This window comes from Rhinoderma darwinii, chromosome 12, assembly GCF_050947455.1.
Source record: "Rhinoderma darwinii isolate aRhiDar2 chromosome 12, aRhiDar2.hap1, whole genome shotgun sequence".
Classification (NCBI taxonomy): domain Eukaryota; kingdom Metazoa; phylum Chordata; class Amphibia; order Anura; family Rhinodermatidae; genus Rhinoderma; species Rhinoderma darwinii.
In genome coordinates, this window is record NC_134698.1 from 23,856,610 (window position 1) to 23,880,775 (window position 24,166).

Genomic DNA, 24,166 nt, shown 5'->3' on the forward strand with positions numbered 1-24,166 from the left:
GCAGCAGCTTTAGATTAATCTATGTCTATTTATGTGCAGTGTGAGGGAGGGGGAGAGAGGGGGCTTTATGTGATGTGTAACAGGATGTTTTTTTTTTTTTTTTAAAGATCGATTTTGTGGGGGAGGGGAGGCTAGGTTAGAGGTACTTTGTCTGTGTGTGTCTGTGTGTGTGTGTGTGTGTGTGTGTGTGTGTTTTTTTACAGATGGATTTTGTGGGGGAGGGGAGAAAGGATTCTTTAGGGTACGGCCACACGGAGCGGCCCTCACACTGTCGCAACGCGGCCAACACCCGCGCTTGGCACTATGTAGGAGCGGCTGTCCAATACCTCGTTAAGGGGTATTCCGGTTACATTCGCATGCGCACTGCCGCTCCATTCATTCTCTATGGGAGCGCCGGAGATAGCGGAGTGCAGTGTTCTGCTTTTTCCGGCGCTCCCATAGAGAATGGATAGGAGGTAAGTTGTTATAATTTGCAAAATCGTGCGTCCATAAATGGTGTATTAATTCATGGCCGCACGTTAACGCGGGTAAACCGTCCCTTTATCTGCAAAATCGTGCGGCCATGAATTAATACACCCTTTATGGACGCACGATTTTGCAAATTACAACAACTTACCCCCTATTCATTCTCTATGGGAGCGCCGGAAAAAGCAGAACACTGCACTCCGCTATCTCCGGCGCTCACATAGAGAATGAATGGAGCGGCAGTGCGCGTGTAACCGGAATACGTGCGGCCATTAACAGGCTGTTTGACAGCCAAACTGAACATGGTGGCGGCGTGGTTGTTAGCTGCGTTGCGACCTTGTCAGGGCCGCTCCGTGTGGCCTTACCCTTAGGCTGGATTCACACGAGCGCGTGCCTTTTGCGCACGCAAAAAACACGGCGTTTTGCCTGCGCAAAATGCATTTGACAGCTCCGTGCAGCAGCAGCATATGATGCGCGGCTGTGTGCTTTTCGCGCAGCCGCCATCATTATGACACTCCATTTGGATGTTTGTAAACAAAAAAGCACGTGGTGCTTTTCTGTTTTCATTCATCCTTTTGACAGCTGTTGCGCGAATCACGCTGGTCGCACGGAAGTGCTTCCGTGTGACATGCGTGGTTTTCATGCACCCATTGACTTCAATGGGTGCGTGATGCGCAAAAAACGCTCAAAGAACGGACATGTCATAACTTTTACGCAGCGGACTCACACAGCATAAAAATCACACACATGTCTGCACGGCCCCATAGACTAATATAGGTCCGTGCCACGCGTGTGAAAATCACTTGCGTTGCACGGACGTATATCCCGTTCGTCTGAATAAGCCATTAGAGATAATATTTGTGGGGAGAGCAACTTGATTATAAGGGGAGGAACACACAGGGCGGATACGTAAAACCACGCAGTGTATACATCCTGAGAACCGCAGGGAATTTCACATGAAAAACAGCACCAAATTTTGGTGCAGTTTTTTTGGCAGAAAGACTTCAGAAATAAATTTTAAAAAAACTTCTTTCACTTATTAATGTGAGGCACGAGGTGTGATGCTGAATTTAACCTCCATGTGCCTCACATTAATAGTAATTAACCCCATCATGTACCTTACACATTAACCCATTATGACTGAGAAACATGATGGGGTTAATTACTATTAATGTGAGGCACATGGAGGTTAAATTCAGCATCACACCTCGCGCCTCACATCAGAAAATGGAAGAACTGTTTTTTATTACTGTTGGCAAAGTATCGTTTTGGTATCGAAATTGCAATACTACACGAAGTATCGGTATCGAAGTCCAAATTCAGGTGTCGTGACATCCCTACTACCTACAAAGGGGCTATGTGGCATGACCTACAAGGGGGCTGTGTGGCATGACCTACAAGGGGGCTGTGTGGCATGACCTACAAGGGGGCTGTGTGGCATGACCTACAAGGGGGCTGTGTGGCATGACCTACAAGGGGGCTGTGTGGCATGACCTACAAGGGGGCTGTGTGGCATGACCTACAAGGGGGCTGTGTGGCATGACCTACAAGGGGGCTGTGTGGCATGACCTACAAGGGGGCTGTGTGGCACGAAACTACAAGGGGGCTGTGTGGCACGAAACTACAAGGGGGCTGTGTGGCACGAAACTACAAGGGGGCTGTGTGGCACGAACCACAAGGGGGCTGTGTGGCACTACCTACAAGGGGGCTGTGTGGCACTACCTACAAGGGGGCTGTGTGGCACTACCTACAAGAGGGCTGTGTGGCACTACCTACAAGAGGGCTGTGTGGCACTACCTACAAGGGGGCTGTGTGGCACGACCTACAAGGGGGCTGTGTGGCACTACCTACAAGAGGGCTGTGTGGCACTACCTACAAGAGGGCTGTGTGGCACGAACTACAAGAGGGCTGTGTGGCACTACCTACAAGAGGGCTGTGTGGCACTACCTACAAGGGGGCTGTGTGGCACGACCTACAAGGGGCTGTGTGGTACTATCTACAGGGGGCATCTGTGAGTGGTGGGCTGATGGTCATTTTACTGTGAGTGGGAGGGCTGATGGTCGTTTTACTGTGAGTGGGGGCTGATGGTCATTACTGTGAGTGGGGGCTGATGGTAGTTTTACTGTGAGTGGGGGGCTGATGGTCGTTTTACTGTGAGTGGGGGGCTGATGGTCGTTTTACTGTGAGTGGGGGGCTGATGGTCGTTTTACTGTGAGTGGGGGGCTTATGGTCGTTTTACTGTGAGTGGGGGGCTGATGGTCGTTTTACTGTGAGTGGGGGCTGATGGTCATTACTGTGAGTGGGGGGCTGATGGTCGTTTTACTGTGAGTGGGGGCTGATGGTCATTACTGTGAGTGGGGGGCTTATGGTCGTTTTACTGTGAGTGGGGGGCTGATGGTCGTTTTACTGTGAGTGGGGGCTGATGGTCATTACTGTGAGTGGGGGGCTGATGGTCGTTTTACTGTGAGTGGGGGCTGATGGTCATTACTGTGAGTGGGGGGCTGATGGTCATTTTACTGTGAGTGGGGGCTGATGGTAGTTTTACTGTGAGTGGGGGGCTGATGGTCGTTTTACTGTGAGTGGGGGGCTTATGGTCATTACTGTGAGTGGGGGGCTGATGGTCGTTTTACTGTGAGTGGGGGCTGATGGTCATTACTGTGAGTGGGGGGCTGATGGTCGTTTTACTGTGAGTGGGGGCTGATGGTCATTACTGTGAGTGGGGGCTGATGGTCATTACTGTGAGTGGGGGGCTGATGGTCGTTTTACTGTGAGTGGGGGCTGATGGTCATTACTGTGAGTGGGGGGCTTATGGTCGTTTTACTGTGAGTGGCGGGCTGATGGTAGTTTTACTGTGAGTGGGGGGCTGATGGTCATTTTACTGTGAGTGGGGGGCTGATGGTAGTTTTACTGTGAGTGGGGGGCTGATGGTCGTTTTACTGTGAGTGGGGGCTGATGGTCATTACTGTGAGTGGGGGGCTGATGGTCATTTTACTGTGAGTGGGGGCTGATGGTAGTTTTACTGTGAGTGGGGGGCTGATGGTCATTTTACTGTGAGTGGGGGGCTGATGGTAGTTTTACTGTGAGTGGGGGGCTGATGGTCGTTTTACTGTGAGTGGGGGGCTGATGGTCGTTTTACTGTGAGTGGGGGCTGATGGTAGTTTTACTGTGAGTGGGGGGCTGATGGTCATTTTAGGGTATGTTCACACGGCAGCGTCCATTACGGCTGAAATTACGGAGCTGTTTTTCTATGGAGTCAAGGGAAAATTACGTCTCAAGAAGTGACAGGCTTTTCTTTGACGCGGGTGTCTCTTTTACGTGCCGTCTTTTGACAGCGGCGCGTAAAAAAAATGACCGTCGGCACAGAATATCGTAAGACCCATTCAAATGAATGGGCAGATCTTTGCCGACGCTTTTGAGCCGCATTTTCGGACGTAATTTGGGGCTAAAACACCCGAATTACGTCCGTAAATAGTGTGTGTGAACCCAGCCTTACTGTGAGTGGGGGGCTGATGGTCATTTTACTGTGAGTGGGGGGGGGGGGGGGGGGCTGATGGTCTTCAAGTGGTTTCCACCTCTGACCTCCAATTGAAATTAATAGTAGGAAGAAAATAGCTTTGGCGCTCTTTTGGAGCTTTTTTTGCTGCGTCTTTTGCATTCGCTTCAACGGCTTAAAAAAAAAACGCTAAAAAAACCCCATCAAATAACGCTGTCAATTCAAAAGCAGATTTTTTCTGCCTTACAAAAAAACGCTGTGTGAACATACCCTAAGAATGTCGTGCTTATTTTTAGCTATTTTCTGTCTTTCTCTAAACAATTTTTGGTAGGGGGGCCCTGAGGATTTATTTATTTTCCAGGGGTGGCTCAAGTCCGAAAAGGTTGGGAAACTCTGTAACAGGCTACAGAGGCGCCTGCAGCCTATGAGGCGCAGGGACATGATCCCTGCGCAGTCGGCGTGATGACATCTCTGGATCAAGCCGGCCTACGCAAGGATCCTGTCAGGTGGAGGTGGGGGGCAGTATGGCACTGTCTACAAGGGGGAGGTGGGGGCTGTATGTCACTTTCTACAATGGGGAGGTAGGTGCTGTATGACACTGTTTACAAGGGGGCGGTGGGGGGCACTGTGTACAAGAGGGAGGTGGGGCTGTATGACACTACAAGGGGCAGATGGGGGCTGTATGACACTACAAGGGGCAGATGGGGGCTGTATGGCACTGTCTACAAGGAGGAGGTGGGGGATTATGGCACTGTCTACAGGGAGGCTGTACGGCACAATCTACAGGGGGCACTTTCTACTAGGGGGGCTGTGGGGGCATTATACTCTGTGGAGGACATCATACTGTGTAGGGGCACTACAGGGGACAATATAATGTGTGTGGCACTTAGGGGGCATAACACTGTGTGGGCACAATTAGAGGACAAAATACTGTGTCCTTGAAGGCGTTATAATATATTTTAACCCTTTGTGTTCATCGTGTGTCCCTTCATGGACATCTTAATAGCAAAACAATAAAAGTTATATTTTATTATCATTATTTAGTTAGTAGTTGGGAAACTGGGTTTCAGTGTGCCTCAGGCACATTTGTCTTTTTCTGTATTAACCATATACCTGCCAACTACTAGGGTCTCCCCAGCATTCAATGAATGGAGAGGAGTGCATGACTCTGATTGGTCAGCGTCATACACTCCTCTGTACAACGCCCACTTGGTCGAAAGTAAAAACACGCCCACTTGGGCATTAAGAAACTCATTAGCATAAACCAAAATCGCTAATAAAGTGGTGAAAATAGATCGTTTTTTAAAATAAAAAGCATTACTGTCACCTACATTATAGCGCCGATCTCCTTATATAGGAGATAGGGCACTTATAATGTGGTGACAGCCTCTTTAAGTACTTATACACATGCACTAAAGGGTTGAAACACAGTGATACTCCTATTAAGAAACCCTCGTCCCCCTCCTCCTCCTTCTCCCCGATAGTCCACAGAGCAGGAGAATAAAAGACAGCAACCATACCATACTGCTGCAACTATAAGGCTGGGTTCACACGACCTATTTTCAGACGTAAATGAGGCATATTATGCCTCGTCTTACGTCTGAAAATAAGGCTACAATACGTCGGCAAACATCTGCCCATTCATTTGAATGGGTTTGCCGACGTACTGTGCAGACGACATGTAATTTACGCGTCGTCGTTTGACAGCTGTCAAACAACGACGCATAAAATGACTGCCTCGTCAAAAGAAGTGCAGGACACTTCTTTGGACGTTTTTGGAGCCGTTTTCTCATAGACTCCAATGAAAACCGCTACAAAAACGGACGTAAAATACTCCGCGAAAAACGCGAGTTGCTCAAGAAACGTCTGAAAATCAGGGGCTGTTTTCCCTTGAAATCAGCTCCGTATTTTCAGACGTTTTTGGTCACTACGTGTGCACATACCCTTATAGTAGAAACAGCCTGGCCAGTGGGGAAGGTGGGTACCACAGAGGGCTTTTAAATACTGGCACCTACTCGTAGGATGCCAGAGACTCCAGGGAGTGTCAGGAGGGGCAGAAAAGACTCCTAGAGCCATGACAGATTCTGGCAACCAGAATGTAGAGATAGGCGCAATAAGAATGAAAGACAACAACCTGTTAGAGTTGAAAATTGTATAAATTTATTGGTATACAAAATCACTATAAAAAATAGTGCAAAAGTGTAAAAAAGAAGTCACCCCATGTGGAGAAGTCCTTTCAATCAGATAGGCTGGTGAGATGTCTTATACACGCCCAGTGAAGCATCTCAGTGGCACATAACACCCCTATGTATCATAAGGTCTATTCATTTGTATACAGATTCTGGTAACCAAAATGTCAAGGAGACCCGGATTTCCTACATATGTGTGCCTAAAATAAACACCATTGCAGCTACTGTGGGGTTGTCACCCAGCTTTCCCAGACTCCTGCACAATTCTGCAGTTATGCTTCCATATTGCTCTCTAACTAGGCCAGGGAGGTGGATACTGTAGGAAGGAGGGGGGGGGGGGGATGAGAACTCAAATTATAAAAAACACAAGAAAAGTAATGACACTGTCACACAAAATAATCAGGAAGTAAGAGATCTTTGTATTGCACTTTTAGGTAACAAACTGGTGGAGCAAATCCTGCTGGATGAACATGGACACCAACTACCCCCAGAACTGAAAGACGCGTGTTTAAGTGGTATGTATGTGTGTGTATTTAGGTGTATGCATGTATGTATACTCACATATATTGTGAACAAATGTAATTAATAAAAAAACAATGGTTAACCCCTTCCTGCTGCAGCCACTTTTGACCTTCCTGACAGAGCCTTATTTTTCAAATTTGACATGTCCGTTTATGTGGTAATAATTTTGGAATGATTTTACTTATCCAAGCGATTCTGAGATTGTTTTCTGGTGATACATTGTACTTTATGTTAGTGGTAAAGTTTGGTCGATTACATTCACTATTTAATTCTGAAAAATACCAACATTAAGTGTAAAATTGCAAACATTTTCATTTTTATAAATTTAAATGTATCTGGTTGTAAGACGGATAGTAATACCACACAAATTAGTTGCTAAATAATATTTTTCATGTCTACTTTAGATTGGTATAGTTTTTTACATTTTTTTAGGACGTTACAAGACTTAACTTTAGCAGCAATTTCCCACATTTCCAATAAAATTTCAATTGACTGTTTTTTTAGGGACCAGTTCAGTTGAGAAGTGGTTTTGAGGGGCCCATACATTACAAACCCTCATAAATCACCCCATTTTAAAAACTTCACCCCTCACAGTATTAAAAACAGCATTTAGAAAGTTTCTTAACCCTTTAGGCGTTTCACAGAAATTAATGCAATGTCGATGTGAAACGTACAAATTGAATTTTTTTTTTTTATTTTTTTAAGAAATTCATTTTTAATTCATCTTTTTGTAACACAAAGTTTTACCAGAGAAACACAACTCAATATTTATTGCCCAGATTCTGCAGTTTTTAGAAATATCCCACATGTGGCATTAGTCCGGTAATGTACAGAAAAACCGGCCTCAAAAGCAAAGGAGCACATAGAGGATTTTGGGGCCTAATTCTTTTTATTAGATGTTATTATAGGCACCATGTCAGTTTTGAAGAAGTCTTGTGGTACCAAAACAGTGGAAACCCCCAAAAAATACCCCATTATCGAAACTACACCCACAAGGTGTTATCTAGGGATGTAGTGAGCATTTTGACCCCACAGGTGTTTCATTGATTTTATTGGAATTGGGCCGTGAAAATGAAAAATATTTTTTTTTCTAATTAAACAAAAAATGTTTTCATTTCTTCAAGCACTAAAGGAGAAAAACCACCCCAATATTTGTAAACCATTTTCTCCCGAGTACAGCAATACCCCATATGTGGTCATAAAGTGCTGTTTGGACCCACAGCAGGGCTCCGAAAGGAAAGAGCGCCATTTGGCTTTTGGAGCTCAAATTTTGCTGGAATGGTTTATGGAGGCCATGTCGCATTTGCAAAGCCCCTGAGGGGCCAAAACAGTGGAATCCCTCAAGAGCGACCCCATTTGGGAGACTACACCCTCAAGCAATTTATCTAGGGGTATAGTGAAAGTTTTTTGCATACATTTTTGGAATTTGGCCGTGAAAATAAAAACCTATTTTTTTTTTCCAATAAAGTCTTGGTTTAGCTTAATTTTTTTTTTCCCACAAGGACTAAAGGAGAAACCACACCCCAACATTTGATCAGCAACTGTTTAGTGCCTTGCTCTCTCCCTTTCATAGCGGTTGCTCAATCAGTTTTACAGAGGCCTCTCTGGGTTTTGTGCACGGTGCCACATGCTGCATTACTTCTGGTGGAAAGGCAGTTAAATAGTGTGATGCTGGCATAGAAGTTATCCATGTAATGGTGATAATCCTGGTCCAGCAGTGGGTGCATTAAATCCCACGCCATTTTCCCACTAACTCCCTGGATGGGGGGGGGGGCATTCTGGGGGTTATATCCTTGTCTCCTTCCCTTTCTAAACCTTAAACCTGTAGGTGTACCCTGAGCTACTCTCGCACAGCTTGTACATTTTAATACCATACCTCGATCTCTTACTGGCGGAATTTTAGTGTCCCCTTAAAATGTACAAGGAACTAGTCTATTGCAATGTTCTTTTCAGGGGTGCATGATTGTTAAAATCTGGTGCAAAAATGATCAATGACTGGCCTGATTTTGAATAGGCGGTCGTATGTGGGGTCATCACGGAGCGAGCGCTGTGCATTATCATTATAATGCAAAAATTTCAGAATTATTTCAAAATGTTTCTGTGGCATTGCCATGTGGTAAAATGGGGTGCTGTATGAAAGAACCGTACTCCAGTCTTGCCTAATCTCTGGATTTTTACTAGCCCCATATGTAGCACAAGGCCCCAAAATATCATCTCCGCTGAATTTGTGGGCGTCCACCTACCAAATGGTGATGTGGGGTTTTGGGCTAAAAATTGCTGTGCGTATAAATTTGTCTGGGCCACCATTAAATTGACAAAATCCTTAGAGAAAGAGACCTTGAAAAAGTTGATTTCTGTGAGGCCTGCAGCCTCAAACCGAACTCCTGAGCTGCCTATAAATTCTGGAATGTGAGGCTCATAATTCAATTCTCAGGGTGCCTGTTACACATGGTATCACTCATTTGGGGGCTTTCCTCAGCTGGTGTCCTAGGGCGACTTTGCAGGGTGTCCTCATCACTTAATGAGGAGGAAGACCAGAAGAATTCCTCTTCTCCCTCGCTGGCCATATCCATGTTAGAGGCAAGGATGGCATATGCCTCTTCGGCTGAATAGACCCTTTGGGATGATTTATTAGGGGGGTGTGTAGTGCAGGTGTAATACTAAATTAATTTTTACACAGGTGGTTGTGTGTGTTGTGCTTTATACACGTATATATGAAGTTTCAAAGGAAAAAGGAAGAGAAGAAAAATTAGAAAATTATTTTCAGGAGTGAAATTTTTTACTGAACAAATGTCCAACATAAAACTGTAAAAACTTCCTGACTACTAACTAATTAACCCTAAGGCTGGGTTCGCACGACCTATTTTCAGCTGTAAACGAGGCGTATTATGCCTTGATTTACGCCTGAAAATACGGCTCCAATACGTCGGCAAACATCTGCCCATTCATTTGAATGGGTTCGTGGACGTACTGTGCCGACGACCTGTAATTTACGCGTCGTCGTTTGACAGCAGGACACTTCTTTGGACGTAATTTGAGCCATTTTTCATTGATTCCAATGAAGAACAGCTCACAATTACAGCCGTCAAAGACGCCTCGCAAAATGCGAGTACGAGCAATTACGTCTCAAATGACGGAGCTGTTTTCTCCTGAAAACCGCTCCGTAATTTCAGACGTAAATGCAGTTAGGGTATGTGCACACGCTAACACTGGAAAAACCTGTAGTATAAAAAAAAATGACAACACTAAATTTGAGGTACAACTGTAGAAAAAAAAATGTCAAACATTAGCGAACGAACTTCAGTTAAAAAAAACTGAACGTCAGTCACTAACGGAAACGCAGTAAATTTACACTAAAACTGTAGAAAAAATGTATAGCTAAAACTACTGCTATATAAATTTTTTAACAAGATGGACGTCCGTAAGCATCCACTACCCGAACGCCCTACCTGATCAGCTACTAGCTACACCTAATCAGCTCCCGTAAATCTTCGCTACTCTAAAGCTCTACCTATACAAGTACTAGCTACACCTAACTATATTTAGTTTTTTAATTTTTAATTTTTTTTTGCAGTTTTATATAAAAAAAAATTAACCCAAATAAACCTGCTGTAATGGCAGGGGGTAGGGAGACGGACAAGTGAGCCCTAATCTACCCGCCACTCTGTCCCTGCCTACTTACAACGACCCGCCCTAGGCGACGGGGTACAACTGGGCGGTGGTCCCTGCGCTCAGTAAGTGCACGACAAACACGACAAACATACAAAGGAACACAAGCAAGGAAAAGGGGCCATTGCCCACGGCAACACCGTGAGCAACCAGAGTGGTGAACGAGCCGAGTCAAGCCAGGAGTGTGCGAGGTACAAAACGAAAAGCAGAAGAGTAGTCGGTAAGCCAGGGTCTGTATGGAGCAGGATCAAAAATAGCAGGAGCTGTAGCTGGGCCAGGAAACCACAAGGAAAAAAATCACAAGCACCGAGGGACAGGAAGTGCAGGCTTAAATAGACCGAGGGTGGGAGCTAGCTGAGTCTGGCCAGGTTACGATAGGCTCTCCCACTCCTAAGCCTGCCAGCCTGAATGGTGGAAGCAGGAGTCAGTCTCAGGGATGTATTCTCAGGTGCTGACTGATTAGTTCTGGGAGTTAACCCCGAAGCTGTGCCTGGCAGATCCTTTACAGTACCCCCCCTTTTATGAGGGGCCACCGGACCCTTTCTAAGTGGACCTGGCTTACTGGGGAAACGCAGGTGGAACCTCCTGACCAATACCCCAGCGTGAACATCCCGGGCGGGTACCCAAGTCCTCTCCTCGGGCCCGTATCCTCTTCAATGGACCAGGTACTGGAGGGAGCCTTGGACCATCTTGCTGTCCACAATCCTGGCCACCTCGAATTCCACCCCCTCAGGGGTGAGGATGGGAACAGGAGGTCTCCTCGAGGGAGCCAAGGACGGGGAGCAGCGTTTGAGGAGGGAGGCATGAAACATGTCGTGTATCCGAAAAGACCGGGGTAACTCCAGCCGGAAGGAGACAGGATTGAGGACCTCAATGACCTTATACGGCCCAATAAACCAGGGAGCAAACTTCTTGGACGGAACCTTGAGACGCAAGTTCCTAGACGACAACCACACCAGATCCCCGACCATAAACAGGGGGTTATCAGAACGTTTTTTTTTATCAGCCTGAGTTTTTTGTACGCTCTGGGACACCTCTAGGTTTTTCTGAATCTGGGACCAGACTGTGCACAGTTCCCGATGGCAGAAGAGTAGTCGGTAAGCCAGGGTCTGTATGGAGCAGGATCAAAAATAGCAGGAGCTGTAGCTGAGCCAGGAAACCACAAGGAAAGAATCACAAGCACCGAGGGACAGGAAGTGCAGGCTTAAATAGACCGAGGGCGGGAGCTAGCTGAGTCTGGCCAGGTTACGATAGGCTCTCCCACTCCTAAGCCTGCCAGCCTGAATGGTGGAAGCAGGAGTCAGTCTCAGGGATGTATTCTCAGGTGCTGACTGATTAGTTCTGGGAGTTAACCCCGAAGCTGTGCCTGGCAGATCCTTTACACCTGCCTCAACAAATTGCCACGAAGGCTGATTATAGACCCAGTGTGCAAAAATTAGGCACAGATGCCGATCAGTGATGGCAGTCACTGATAAGTGCTCATCAGCACACAGGGAGATGGTGCAGAAAAGAAAACAAAAATGTCCTGTGCCAAAAATTGAGTACAGACGTAGATAAAGTGATGGCAGTCACTGATCAGCACTCAGCGGCTGCAGGACGTACACAAGGGGGTGGGGGAGTACAGACAGAAAAATGGGGGACTGGGACAGGAAAATGTAAGAACATATCTAGTGCTGCTGCTGAAAAAAAAATAGTAATAAATCAGCAGCACAGTTGATTATCGCAATGAGTGATCGAACAGCAGGATGCAGAAGAGGATCGCAAGACCAGAAGGCCCCATTAAGGGTCAGTATGGCACTGAGAGTGTCACACACAAGCTCTGCTCACCGTTCCTAACCGGAATGAGACAAGCAAAGCTGGTGCAGGGTGTTTGAAACACCCGTCATTGCTGCTATTGGTCGGTCTATGTAGACAGACCAATCGTAGCAATCGGGGAGGTGGCACCACCGTCCCATTAATACATGGAAGGGAATGGTGCTGTCCTATGCAGCACCAATCGCCACCATATCACTGTGGCATTAAAACCGCAAAAAGCCACAATTAGCCAGTGTTGTGTGGCACTATCTATAGGGCGGGACTGTGTGGCACTATAGGGAGGGCTGTGTGGCACTGTGGCAATATCTACAGTGTGTGGCACCATCTACTAGGGGGAAGTATGGGGCACCATCTAAAAGTTTAACCCCTTAATGACCGCCGATACGTCTTTTTACGGCGGTCATTAGTGGGCTTTATTCTAGAGCGCCGCCAAACTACGTCGCTGCATTAGAATAAAGTAAACAGAGCAGGGAGCCGTGAAATCTCCCTGCTCTCAGCTGCCAGAAGCAGCTGAGGGCTGGGGGCGTCCCTGCTCTGCCGGGTGAGATCGATATTAGTATCGATCTCACCTGTTTAACCCTTCAGATGCGGTGCACAATAGCGAGCACCGCATCTGAATGGTTTTGGAGAGAGGGAGGGAGCTCCCTCTCATCTCACTGACACCCGGCGATAAAATCGCCGAGTGTCTGTGTCTTCTATGGCAGCCGGGGGTCTAATAAAGACCCCCAGGTCTGCCTGCAGCGAATGCCTGCTAGATCATGCCGCAGGCATGACCTAGCAGATGCCTGTCCGTTTTAAACGGACAGGCAGTAATACACTGCAATACAAAAGTATTGCAGTGTATTATAATAGCGATCGGAGGATAGGGAAGTCCCCTAGTGGGACTAGTAAAAAAGTAAAAGAAGTTTAATAAAGTTAATTTAAAAAAAAAGTGAAAAAAAAAATGAAAAACCCAGCTTTTCCCTTACAAAATGCTTTACTATTAAAAAAAACTACAAGAAAGCAAAAAAGTTACACATATTTGGTATCGCCGCGTCCGTAACGACCCCGACTATAAAGCTGTTACATTATTTAACCCGCACTGTGAACGCCGTAAAAAATAAAATAAAAAACAATGGAAAAATTGCTGTTTTCTGTTAATCCTGACTTTAAAAAAATGTGATAGAAAGTGATCAAAAAGTCGCATCTACTCTCAAATGGTACCAATAAAAACTGCAAGTCTTCCCGCAAAAAACAAGACCTTATACAGCTATGCCGACGCAAAAATAAAAAAGTTACAGCTCTTCGAATGTGACAATGGAAAAATCTAAAAAATGGCTTGGACATTAGGGCCCAGAATGCCAGCAGGGGGAAGGGGTTAAAACTGGTTTTACGCTACTAGTAAACAACCGGATAACCAGAGAGAGAGATACCGTCCACCATAGTAGTTGTCAGCCAAACTAGTACAGAAATGTTTGTTTATATGTATGCAGAAATTCTTTGAAGAAACTCACGCCCCACCCACCAGATAAGCCACGCCTCCATAAGACATTTACCGAAAACCCACACCCTAAGTGTCCCTGGAAAAAAAATTCAAATGTTGGCAACTATGCTATACCTTGTCAAGATCATTGATGTTTTGGGTAAAATGTACACCAAACGAAATGTCTATGGGACCGAAATCATATCCGCCACCAGAGAACGTCCTTGTAAAGGGAGAAAAATCCTGAGGAAGATTTTCTAGTTCAATGGAGACTCCTCTAGAGCCTTAAAGAGGTTCTGTCACCACATTATAAGTGGCCTATCTTCTACATAATGTGATCGGCGCTGTAATGTAGATTACAGCAGTGTTTTTTTATTTAGAAAAACTATCTATTTCCACCAAGTTATGACCTATTTTAGCTTTATTCTAAGGACTTTCTTAATAGACAACTGGGCGTGTTACTTTTTGAACAAGTCTGTGTTGTGGAGAGAAGTGTATGACACTGTCCAATCAGTGACCAATCAGCGTCATACACTTCTCTCCATTCATTTACTCTGCACATAGCGATCCTTCGTTGCTCACTATGTGCAGCCACATACAGCCACATTAACGTTACTGAAGTGTCTTGACAGTAAATAGACATCGCGTCCAACCAGGATGGGATGTCTATTCATAATCCCGACACTTCGGTAACGTTTGTGTGTGACTTACTCACACAGCAAGCGTAATCTCGCTGTAAATGACAGTTTACAGCGTGATCTCGCGAGATTACGCTCGCTGTGCTGTAAATCACACACAAACGTTACCGAAGTGTCGGGATTGTGAATGGACATCCCGTCCTGGTTGGATAGGCCACCTGTAAAATAAGCAACTTATAATGTGGTGAGAGAGTCTCTTTAAGCCTCTGTTTAATCTGTTGGCTGGATATTGAGGGCTCATTGACTGTACACAGCTAAAAGATGCCCAAAATGTTTCTCTGACAATTAATCAGTTTGCCTCCTAAAATAGTGACATCAACCCTGTACCAGCTTGATGGTTTATGCAAGAGGCTCTGGTCATGTAGTTGGTACACACATTTATCATGTCTGTCCCTTCAATTATTGGAAGAATAGGAAAGAGACTGCCCTTGTATTTTGAGGTTAGAAGATATCTCTGGTTCTTGGAATGATCAGGAACCTAGAACTGTAATGGATAATATAAGCTCTCCAGCCTAACTACGAGTTATCTGTTATACATCTATTGTATAAGGGAGAAGGATCATCTGTTCTGTGCATTTCCCCACCAGGTTAAGGACCTTCTCATTTAGGACCTTAGTGATCTTGTCCCATTTGGATAGGATTCTGATTGAACGTTCGATGCGCCCAAAAAAATCACCTCTATGGCAAGACTCATGATACCTAGCATCCTGTATACTGACCTTAAGGCCTTGTTCACATGGAGTATTTTGCAGGTGACCAAATCTGCCTCAAAATTCCTTAAGGGATTTTGAGGCAGATTTTGACCTGCCTGCACTTTCTTGCTGCGGTTTTCGCTAAGTTTTTTGCCTTCGGCCTTTGAGCTCGGTGGGCAAAAAACGCAGCGAAAAACACTTTTTCTGCCTCCCATTGATTTCAATGGGAGGTCAGACGTGAAGCACGGCAAGAAAAAAAATGCCTCTGATTTCAATGGGAGGCGGTTTCTGCAGTTTTTTGGCGCTGATTCCGCGAAAAACTAAGTGTGAACTTGGCCTAAGGGTGCTTTACTGACGGGCTGCAGGAATGTGGCCCTTGAAAAATTTGGATGGTTGTGGAAATAGTTTGATTTCTCCCAGTTTGAGTCAGCCTGGTTCTCTGAGGAGGCTCAGGGTCTGATGTAGAAGAATCTGGATGATATTTTCTGACTTTCCAGAGCTTTCAGAAGACCACAGTAATAATGTTCCTTACTTTATGGAGGCTACCACAGGAGGATATCACCTTTATTAATACGAAGTGGAGGGCAAGATGCCAAATTCTGGATGGCCGAAGTGAAGGTGTGTTACAGCTGAATGAAAAAAATGGCTGCCCGCAGGTACCTTTTAGTATATGCAGAAGTCCTATAAAGACCATCATGTCTCCCACATAAAGGAAATGGACAGAAAGAAAACCTTGGATTCCCTCCTAAAACTTGAATGATATACACTATACGGACAAAAGTTTTGGGACACTTTTTCTTTTATCATCTCCTTCAGGTGTTTCATTCTGTCCCATTGCAACAGGTGTATAAAATACAGCAGTCAGCCATGCAGTCGCCTTAACAAACATTTGCGAAATAAAGGGTCGTTGTAAAGAAAAAAAATCTTCCCTTCTAGATATTCCACGATCAACTATTATTGCAAAGGGGAAGGAATCACAGCAACTCAGCCACTAAGTGGCAGGCCATGCAAATTTGCAGAGCGGGGTTGCAAAGTGCATAAAAGTCCCCAACGCTCTGCTGACTCAATTACTGCAGAGTTGCAAACCTCCGCTGGCACTAACATCCGCACGAAAACTGTGCCCCGGGAGCTTCATGACAGGGGTTTCCATGGCTAACCAGCTATATGCCAGCCTTACATCACCAAGCACAATGCCAAATGTCGGATGGAGCGGCGTAAATTACACCGCCACTGGACAACGAAGCAGTGGGAACGTGTTCTGTGGAGTGTTTCTTCTCTATCTCGTTGTGTCTGATGGACAAGTCTGGGTTTGGCGAATGCCATGAGAACATTACCTGCCTGACTGCATTGTGTCAACTCTAAAGTTTGGTGGAGGGGGTATAATGCTATGGGGTTGTTTATCATGTGTCGGCCTAGGCCCTTTAGTCCCAGTGAAGGAAAACTTTAATGCCTCAGCAATTATGGACAATTGTGGCTTCCAACTTTGTAGGAACAGTTTGGGGTTCAGCCATGTTCTGCTCCAGCATGACTGTGCCCCAGTGCACAAAGCAAGGTCCATAAAGGCATGGTTGTGTGTGTTTCGTGTGGAAGAACATGACTGGCCGCACAGTCCTTACCTCAACCCCATCCAACACCTTTGGAATGAACTAGAACGGAGAGCCAGGGCCTTTTGGCCAGCATAAATGTCTGACCTCACAAACGCTCTTCTGGATGAATGGGCTAAAATTCCCACAGACACCCCAAAATCTTGTAGGAAGCCCCCAGTAGAGTGGATTCTGTTTTACTGCAAGGGGGGGGGGGGAACTCCATATTAATGCCTATGGATGTAGAATGGTATGTTATAAAAGCTCCTGTAGGTGTAACGTGTAAGTGTCCAAATACTTTTGTCCATATAGAGTATCGGTTGAAGTAACGGAGCCCTCATTTACCAGATGCTTGGAGCTCCAGGAAGACCCTTGAGTATGTGTCTTGGCTTTTTTCCTAGGCAGCAGCTTTTATGAACACCTTCATTTCTATGAATTTCAGAAGGGAAGATGCTAGAACTGACGGCCTTTCTGAGAGTTTCATGGTGATCAGATCTTGCTGTACTGGTGTTTTTTTGTTTTACATTATGAAACCACCTGACTTCTAGCTCCTCTCTGGGAGTATTGTAGATGTATAGTGTCATGAAAGTCCATATTATGCCCCAAATTTATTACACAATCTATGCCAACATGTTATTAAAAAATCGACCTTGTGATCTTAATACAAAATAAATGTGCCCGGCAGTTTACACGTATGACTAACTTCATCTAAGGCTGGGTTCACACACCCTATTTACGTCCGAAATTACGGCTCCAAAGCGTCGGCAAACATCTGCACATTCATTTGAATGGGTTTTACGTTGTACTGTGCCACTGTCAAAAGACTGCGCGTAAAAGACGCCCGCGTCAAAGAAGTGCATGTCACTTCTTGAGACGTAAATGGAGCCGTTTTCCATTGACTCCATGGAAAAACAGCTCCAATTACGTCCGTAATGGACGCAGCGAAAAACGCCTGCACATGCCATTACGTCTGAAATTCCGGAGCTGTTTTCTCCTGAAGACAGCTCAGTAATTTGAGCCATAACGGACGTGCAAGTGTGAACCCAGCCTAACAGTGAATATCAGAAAAAAAATGCACGAAAAAAACTTTGCAACTTAAATGTTTAGTCTGTGGTGAACCCTCATAAAATGCTCCAGACTATATGCAAATATATTCATAGCCTTAAATGGACCCGACGTATGGCAAAAAAGTGTCCTTTAGGTATATGTCTGGGCTTTATGCATCTGTATTATCTTTTTTATTTTTTTATTGTACACAACCGTGTAGTCGAATGTCTTTAAGTAAAGTTGTCATCGTGCTAAAAACTATCCACGTGGTATATATTTATTCACAATTAGATTCAATGGTCGTTATATTCAGTTGTACATCATAAAGTTCCATATGTCAGGGCTAAACATTCAATGTATAATTTGGGAGTAGTATAATAACAAGTGTGAACAGAGCCGTATTCAGGCAGATCCCTTATGCAAATAAACCATCTTGTAAGATGTGAGGAGTTCCAGATATTTTTACATTCACCTGTGCAGGAAAAATAGCAAATCAGCAGATAAGCAAGAAATTATTTTTGCATACAAACTCAATGAAGGGATAATATGGATTATAAATATTTCTCATTCCTTATACGATCTATAGATTATTATTGTTTATGGGGCAGTGAGTATATATTTAAGGTGCACTGTGGGTTGCACATTCTTAATAGGGGCACAGTGTGTGGCACTATGATCAGCCACACACTGTGGCATGAATATATTCAGAGGGCACAGTGCTTGGCACTATTATCAGGGGCACAGTGTGCCGTTATTGTATTTAGGGGCACAGTGTATGGCACTATTATATATTTAGAGTCACTGTGTGAGGCACTATGAGGAGTTTGTGTTAGTAGAGAGGCTGTAGCGGTGTAACTAAGGGAAAGAGAATGACTCCAATCAGGGCGTCCGTGCATTTTGTAGTTGCTAATTCTGCTTGCGACTGTATTGGATCAGTACTATATTCACTGTATGGCTTGCAGCGTCATGTATGTACTATTTTTGTGAAACAACTCCCGGCATACCCTTACTATTGTTTAGGTCATGCTGGGAGCTGGCGTTTCACATGGTACACACTACATATAACAGGGGTTAACCGTTTCACTCTTTGGCCACTTTTGACCTTCCTGACAGAGCCTCATTTTTCAAATCTGACATGTTTCACTTTATGTGGTAATAACTTCGGAATGCTTTCACCTATTCATTATGAGACTGTTTTCTCGTGACACATTGGACTTTATGTGACTGGCAAAATTTGCTCAATATGTTCAGTATAGTTATACCACACAAAATTGTTGCTAACGAACATCCCCCATATGTCTACTTTAGATTGGCATCGTTTTTTGAACATCCTTTTATTTTTCTAGGACGTCACAAGGCTTTGAACTTAGCAGCAATTTCTCACATTTTCAAGAAAATTTCAAAAGGCTATTTTTACAGGGGCCAGTTCAGTTGTGAAGTGGCTTTGAGGGCCTTATATATTAGAAACCCCCAAAAAGTCACCCCATTTTAAAAACTTCACCCCTCAAAGTATTCAAAACAGCATTTAGAAAATTTCTAAACTCTTTAGACGTTTCACAGGAATTAAAGCAATGTGGAGGTGAAATTTACAAATTTCATATTTTTTTGCAGAAATAAATTTTGAATCCAATTTTTTTTATAACACAAAGTTTTACCAGAGAAATGCAACTCAATATTTATTGCCCAGGTTCTGCAGTTTTAGGAAATATCCCACATGTGGCCCTAGTGCGCTACTGGACTGAAGCACCAGCCTCAGAAGCAAAGGCGCACCTATTGGATTTTGAGGCCTTATTTTTATTAGAATATATTTTAGGCACCATGTCGGGTTTGAAGGGCTCTTGCGGTGCCAAAACAGTGGAAATCCCCCAAAAGTGACACCATTTGGGAAACTACACACGTCAAGGAAATTATCTAGGGGTAAAGTGAGCATTTTGACCGCACAGGTTTTTTACAGAAATTATTGGAAGTAGGCCGTGAAAACTAAAATCTACATTTTTTCAAAGAAAATGTAGGTTTAGCTATTTTTTTCTCATTTCCACAAGGACTGAAGGAGAAAAAGCACCACAAAATTTGTAAAGCAATTTCTCCCGAGTAAAACAATACCCCACTTGTGGTCATAGACGGCTGTTTGGACACACGGCAGAGCTCAGAAGGGAAAGCGCACCATTTGGCTTTTGGAGATTACATTTAGCAGGAATGATTTGCGGAGGCCGTGACACATTTGCAGAGCCCCTGAGGGGACAAAACAATGAAAACGCCCAAAAAGTGACTCTATTTAGGAAACTACACCCCTTGAGGAATTCATCTAGGGTTGTAGTGAGTATTTTGACCCCTACAGATGTTTCATAGAATTTATTAGAATTGGGCAGTGAAAATAAAAACAATCCTTTTTCTTCAATAAGAAGTAGCTTTAGCGCAAAATTTTTCATTTTCTCAACAAATAAAGGAAAAAAAAGTACCCAACATTTGTAAAGCAATTTTCTCCCGAGTACGGTAATACCCCATGTGTGGTCATAAACTGCTGTTTGGGCACACGGCAGGGCTCAGAAGGGAAGGAGCGCTATTTGAGTGCAGATTTTGCTGGATTGGTTTCTGGGCGCCTGTGGGACCAAAACAGTGGAAACCCCCCAGAAGTGACCACATTTTGGAAACTACACCCCTCAATACATTCACCTAGGGGTGTAGTGAGCATGTTAACCCCGCAGGTGTTTTGTACAAATTAGTGTGCACTCGATGTTGCAGAGTGAAAATGGGATTTTTTCGATATATATGCCAATATGTGGTGCCCAGCTTGTGCCTCCATAACAAGACAGCTCTGTAATTATTATTCTGTGTTTCCCGGTTTTAGAAACAACCTACATGTGGCCCTAATCTTTTGCCTGGACATTCGAGCAGGCTCAGGAGTGAGACCGTACCATGTAAAATTGAGACCTAATTTGGCGATTTACAAAGTATTGGTTCACAATTGCAGAGGTTCAGATGTGAAATAATAAAAAGAAACCCCTGAGAAGTGACCCCATTTGGAAACTGCACCCCTCAAGGCTTTTATTAAGGGGTGTAGTGAGCATTTTCACCCCACAGGTCTTTTCCATAAATGAATGTGCTGCGGATGGTGCAAATTAAAAATTTATATTTTTCCCTAGATGTGCCATTTCAGTGTTAAATATGTCATGCCCAGCTTATGCCACTGGAGACACACACCCCAAAAATTGTTAAAAGGGTTCTCCCGGGTATGACGATGCCATATATGTGGAAGGAAACTGCTGTTTGGGCACACTATAGGGTTCAGAGCGGAGGGAGCGCCATTTGGCGAGTGGATTTTGCTTGGTAGTAGATTTGTTTGAGTATTGCTGGTGTTTCCATTTATAATGTGGGGGTACGTGTAAGCTGGGCAGAGTATATCAGGGGCATAGTCCGGTGGTATAATAATGGGTTAAAAAAAACAATAAAATGATCCATAGATGTGTGTTACGCTGTGACACAATCCTTTCTGCACAGGCCGGTGTCTCACTGATATATGGCGTCCTTTCTTATCCCCCTTTTGGGCCACACTCCGCACCTTTGCAGTTTGAGAAATTTTGCTGGGAAAGTGTTGTCCTGGTATAATATGGGCACCCTCGCTTCCAGCAGATATGTTTGGGCCCCCCCTTCCTGGCTCCCTAATTTTAGGTCCTTGATAAATCGCCTCTTGAAACAGAAGAAATGTTTCCCTCGGGCTGCACGACTCTATATTTTTTATTTCCTGACTTATTAGAGCCATAAATATTTTTATTTTTTCATAGATGTAGTGGTATGAGGGCTTTTATTTTGTGGGACGAGCTGTAGTTTTTATTGGTACCATTTTGGGGTACTTGCGACTTTTTGATCACCTTCTATCCTATTTTTTGGGAGGCCAGGTAACCAAAAATAACGCAATTTTGGCATAGTTTTTTTAGTTTTTTTTATACAGCGTTCACCATGCGTTATAAACTACATGTTAACTTTATTCTGCGGGTCAGTCCGATTCCGTCGATACATATTTTATAGCACTTTTTTATGTTTTACAACTTTTTGCACAATAAAATTATTTTGTAAAAAAAGTGTGAGAACCATAACTTTTTAACTTCTTTGTCGACGGAGTTGTATGAGGGCTTGTTTTTTGCGAGACGAGCTATAGTTTTTATAGGTACCATTTTTGGATACGTGCGACTTTTTGATCACTTTTTATTCCAAAGTTTGTAGGGCAAAGTGACCAAAAAACAAACTCTGGTATAGTTTTTTTACGTTTTTTTTTTATGCTGTTCACTGCATGTAATAAATAATATAATATTTTGATACCTCAGGTCGTTACGGTTGCGGCAATACCAAATACGTATGGTTTATTATTATTTTTTTAATAATAAAGGACTTGATAAGGGAACAGGGCGATTGTGTTTTATTTTATTACTTGAACTTTTATTATGTTTTCAAACTTTTCTTTTATACTTATTTTACACTTTTTCTCAAGTCCCCTAGGGGACTTGAAGGTCCAACTATCAGTTTTTTTTTTTCTAATACATTGTACTACCTACGTAGTGCAATGTATTAGATCTGTCAGTTATCTACTGACAGCAAGCCGATTAGGCTTCGCCTCCCGGCGGGGCCTAATCAGCTTCCGTAATGGCAGAGCAGGAGGCCATTGTGTCTCCTGTTGCCATAGCAGCAGTCACCAGTCCTGATTGTCTGTCAGGGCTGGCGATCTGCTAGCAACCGCTAAGATGCAGCAATCGCTTTAGACTGCATCGAAGGGGTTATTGGCAGGGATCGGAGCTAGCTCCGTTTCCTGCCGTTACCGGTGGATGTCAGCTGTAAAGTACGGTTGCCGTTGCAGCCACCGGAACCCCGGCAATTTCATTGCTAGGGTTCCGATGAGCTACAAACACCTTAAATGTAGCGATCGCGTTTGAACGCTGCATTGAAGGGGTTAATGGCGGGGATCGAAGCTAATTTCAGTCCCCGCCATTACAGCCGGATGCCAGCTGTAAGATACCGCTGAGATCCGGCGATGATGGCACCGGCTCAGCTTCTGAGCTGGTGCCAAACATTTGGCGTATGGATACGGCAAATTGCGGGAAGCACTAGCTTTCCATGGCGTACCCATACGGCAAATGTCAGGAAGGGGTTAAAGATGCTTGGCAATTGATTTCTTTATTAAGCTTGTTCTGGTGCTGTATATATGTACTCAGCTTGGTTTTGGTGCTGTATATATGAATGAGCTTAGTTCTGGTGCTGTATTAATGTACTGAGCTTGTTTCTGGTGCAGTATATATGTACTGCGCTTGGTTCTAGTGCTGTATATATGTACTGAGGTTGGTTCTGGTGCTGTATATATGTACTGAGCTTTGTTCTGGTCCTGTATATATGTATTGAGCTTGGTTATGGCGCTGTATATATGTATTGAGCTTGGTTCCGGTGCTGTATTTATATATTGAGCTTGGTTATGTTGCTGTATATATGTACTGAGCTTTGTAATGGTGCTGTATATATGTACTTAGCTTGGTAATGGCGCTGTATATATGTACTGAGCTTGGTAATGGTGCTTTATATATATGTACTGAGCTTCGTAATGGTGCTGTGTGTGTGTATATATATATATATATATATATGTACTGAGCTTGGTAATGGTGCTGTATATATGTACTGAGCATGGTAATGGTGCTGTATATATGTACCGAGCTTGGTTCTGCTGCTGTGTATGTACTGAGCTTGGCTCTGGAACTGTATATATGTTCTGAGGCTTGGTTCTAGTGCAGTATCTGTACGTACAGTGTGAATGTAATACTGTATCCGTACACTAAACTTCTGTATTTAGGAGATGTGATAAATAAGTGGGACATTTACCAGAGTGCAGGACTTTACCCCCTTTTCTCTCCCAACACTACACGTAAGATGTATATCACCATTTTCCAGCATCTATGAAGCGCCAGTCTGAATAAGTTTCCCCCATAGTTTGTGTACAGTTATATCCATGTAGGGATGATGGGGATAATATACAGAAATTCGATATAGGGATGATGGCGGGCTGGTATATACAGGGATGCGGGTTACATACAGGGATGATGGTATTATACAGAGATGATCGGGGTTAAATATAGGGATAATGGCTGTCTGGTATATACAGGAAGGATGGGGTTATATACAGTGATGATGGGGTAATGTACAGGGATGATGAGGGTTATATACAGGGATGTTGGGGATATTATACAAGGATAAAGGGGGCAGGAATTATTAGGTTTATATACAGGGATGATGGGGTAACATACAGGGATAATGGGCAGGGACAATGTGAGTTTTATACAAGAATTATGCGGTTTATATACAGTGATGATCGCTGGCTGGTATATACAGGGATGATCAGGGTTATATACAGGGATGATGGCTTGTGTATACAGGGATGATGACTGGTATATACGGGGATGATCAGGGTTATATACAGGGATGATCGGAGTTATATACAGGGATGAAGGGGGTTATATATAGGGATGGTGGCTGTCTGGTAAATACAGGGCTGAT

At 44.1% G+C, this 24,166-nt stretch overlaps 1 protein-coding gene across 1 annotated transcript in view; it reads left to right on the forward strand.

Annotated features, from left to right (window-relative positions):
* Positions 1-24,166, forward strand: part of LOC142664427 (NACHT, LRR and PYD domains-containing protein 12-like) — a 197,193-nt gene that overhangs the window by 19,303 nt on the left and 153,724 nt on the right. Inside the window, exon 3 of the mRNA XM_075843495.1 lies at positions 6,582-6,662. Within this exon, the coding sequence (XP_075699610.1) occupies positions 6,582-6,662 (81 nt within the window). The remainder of the gene's footprint in view (positions 1-6,581; positions 6,663-24,166) is intronic.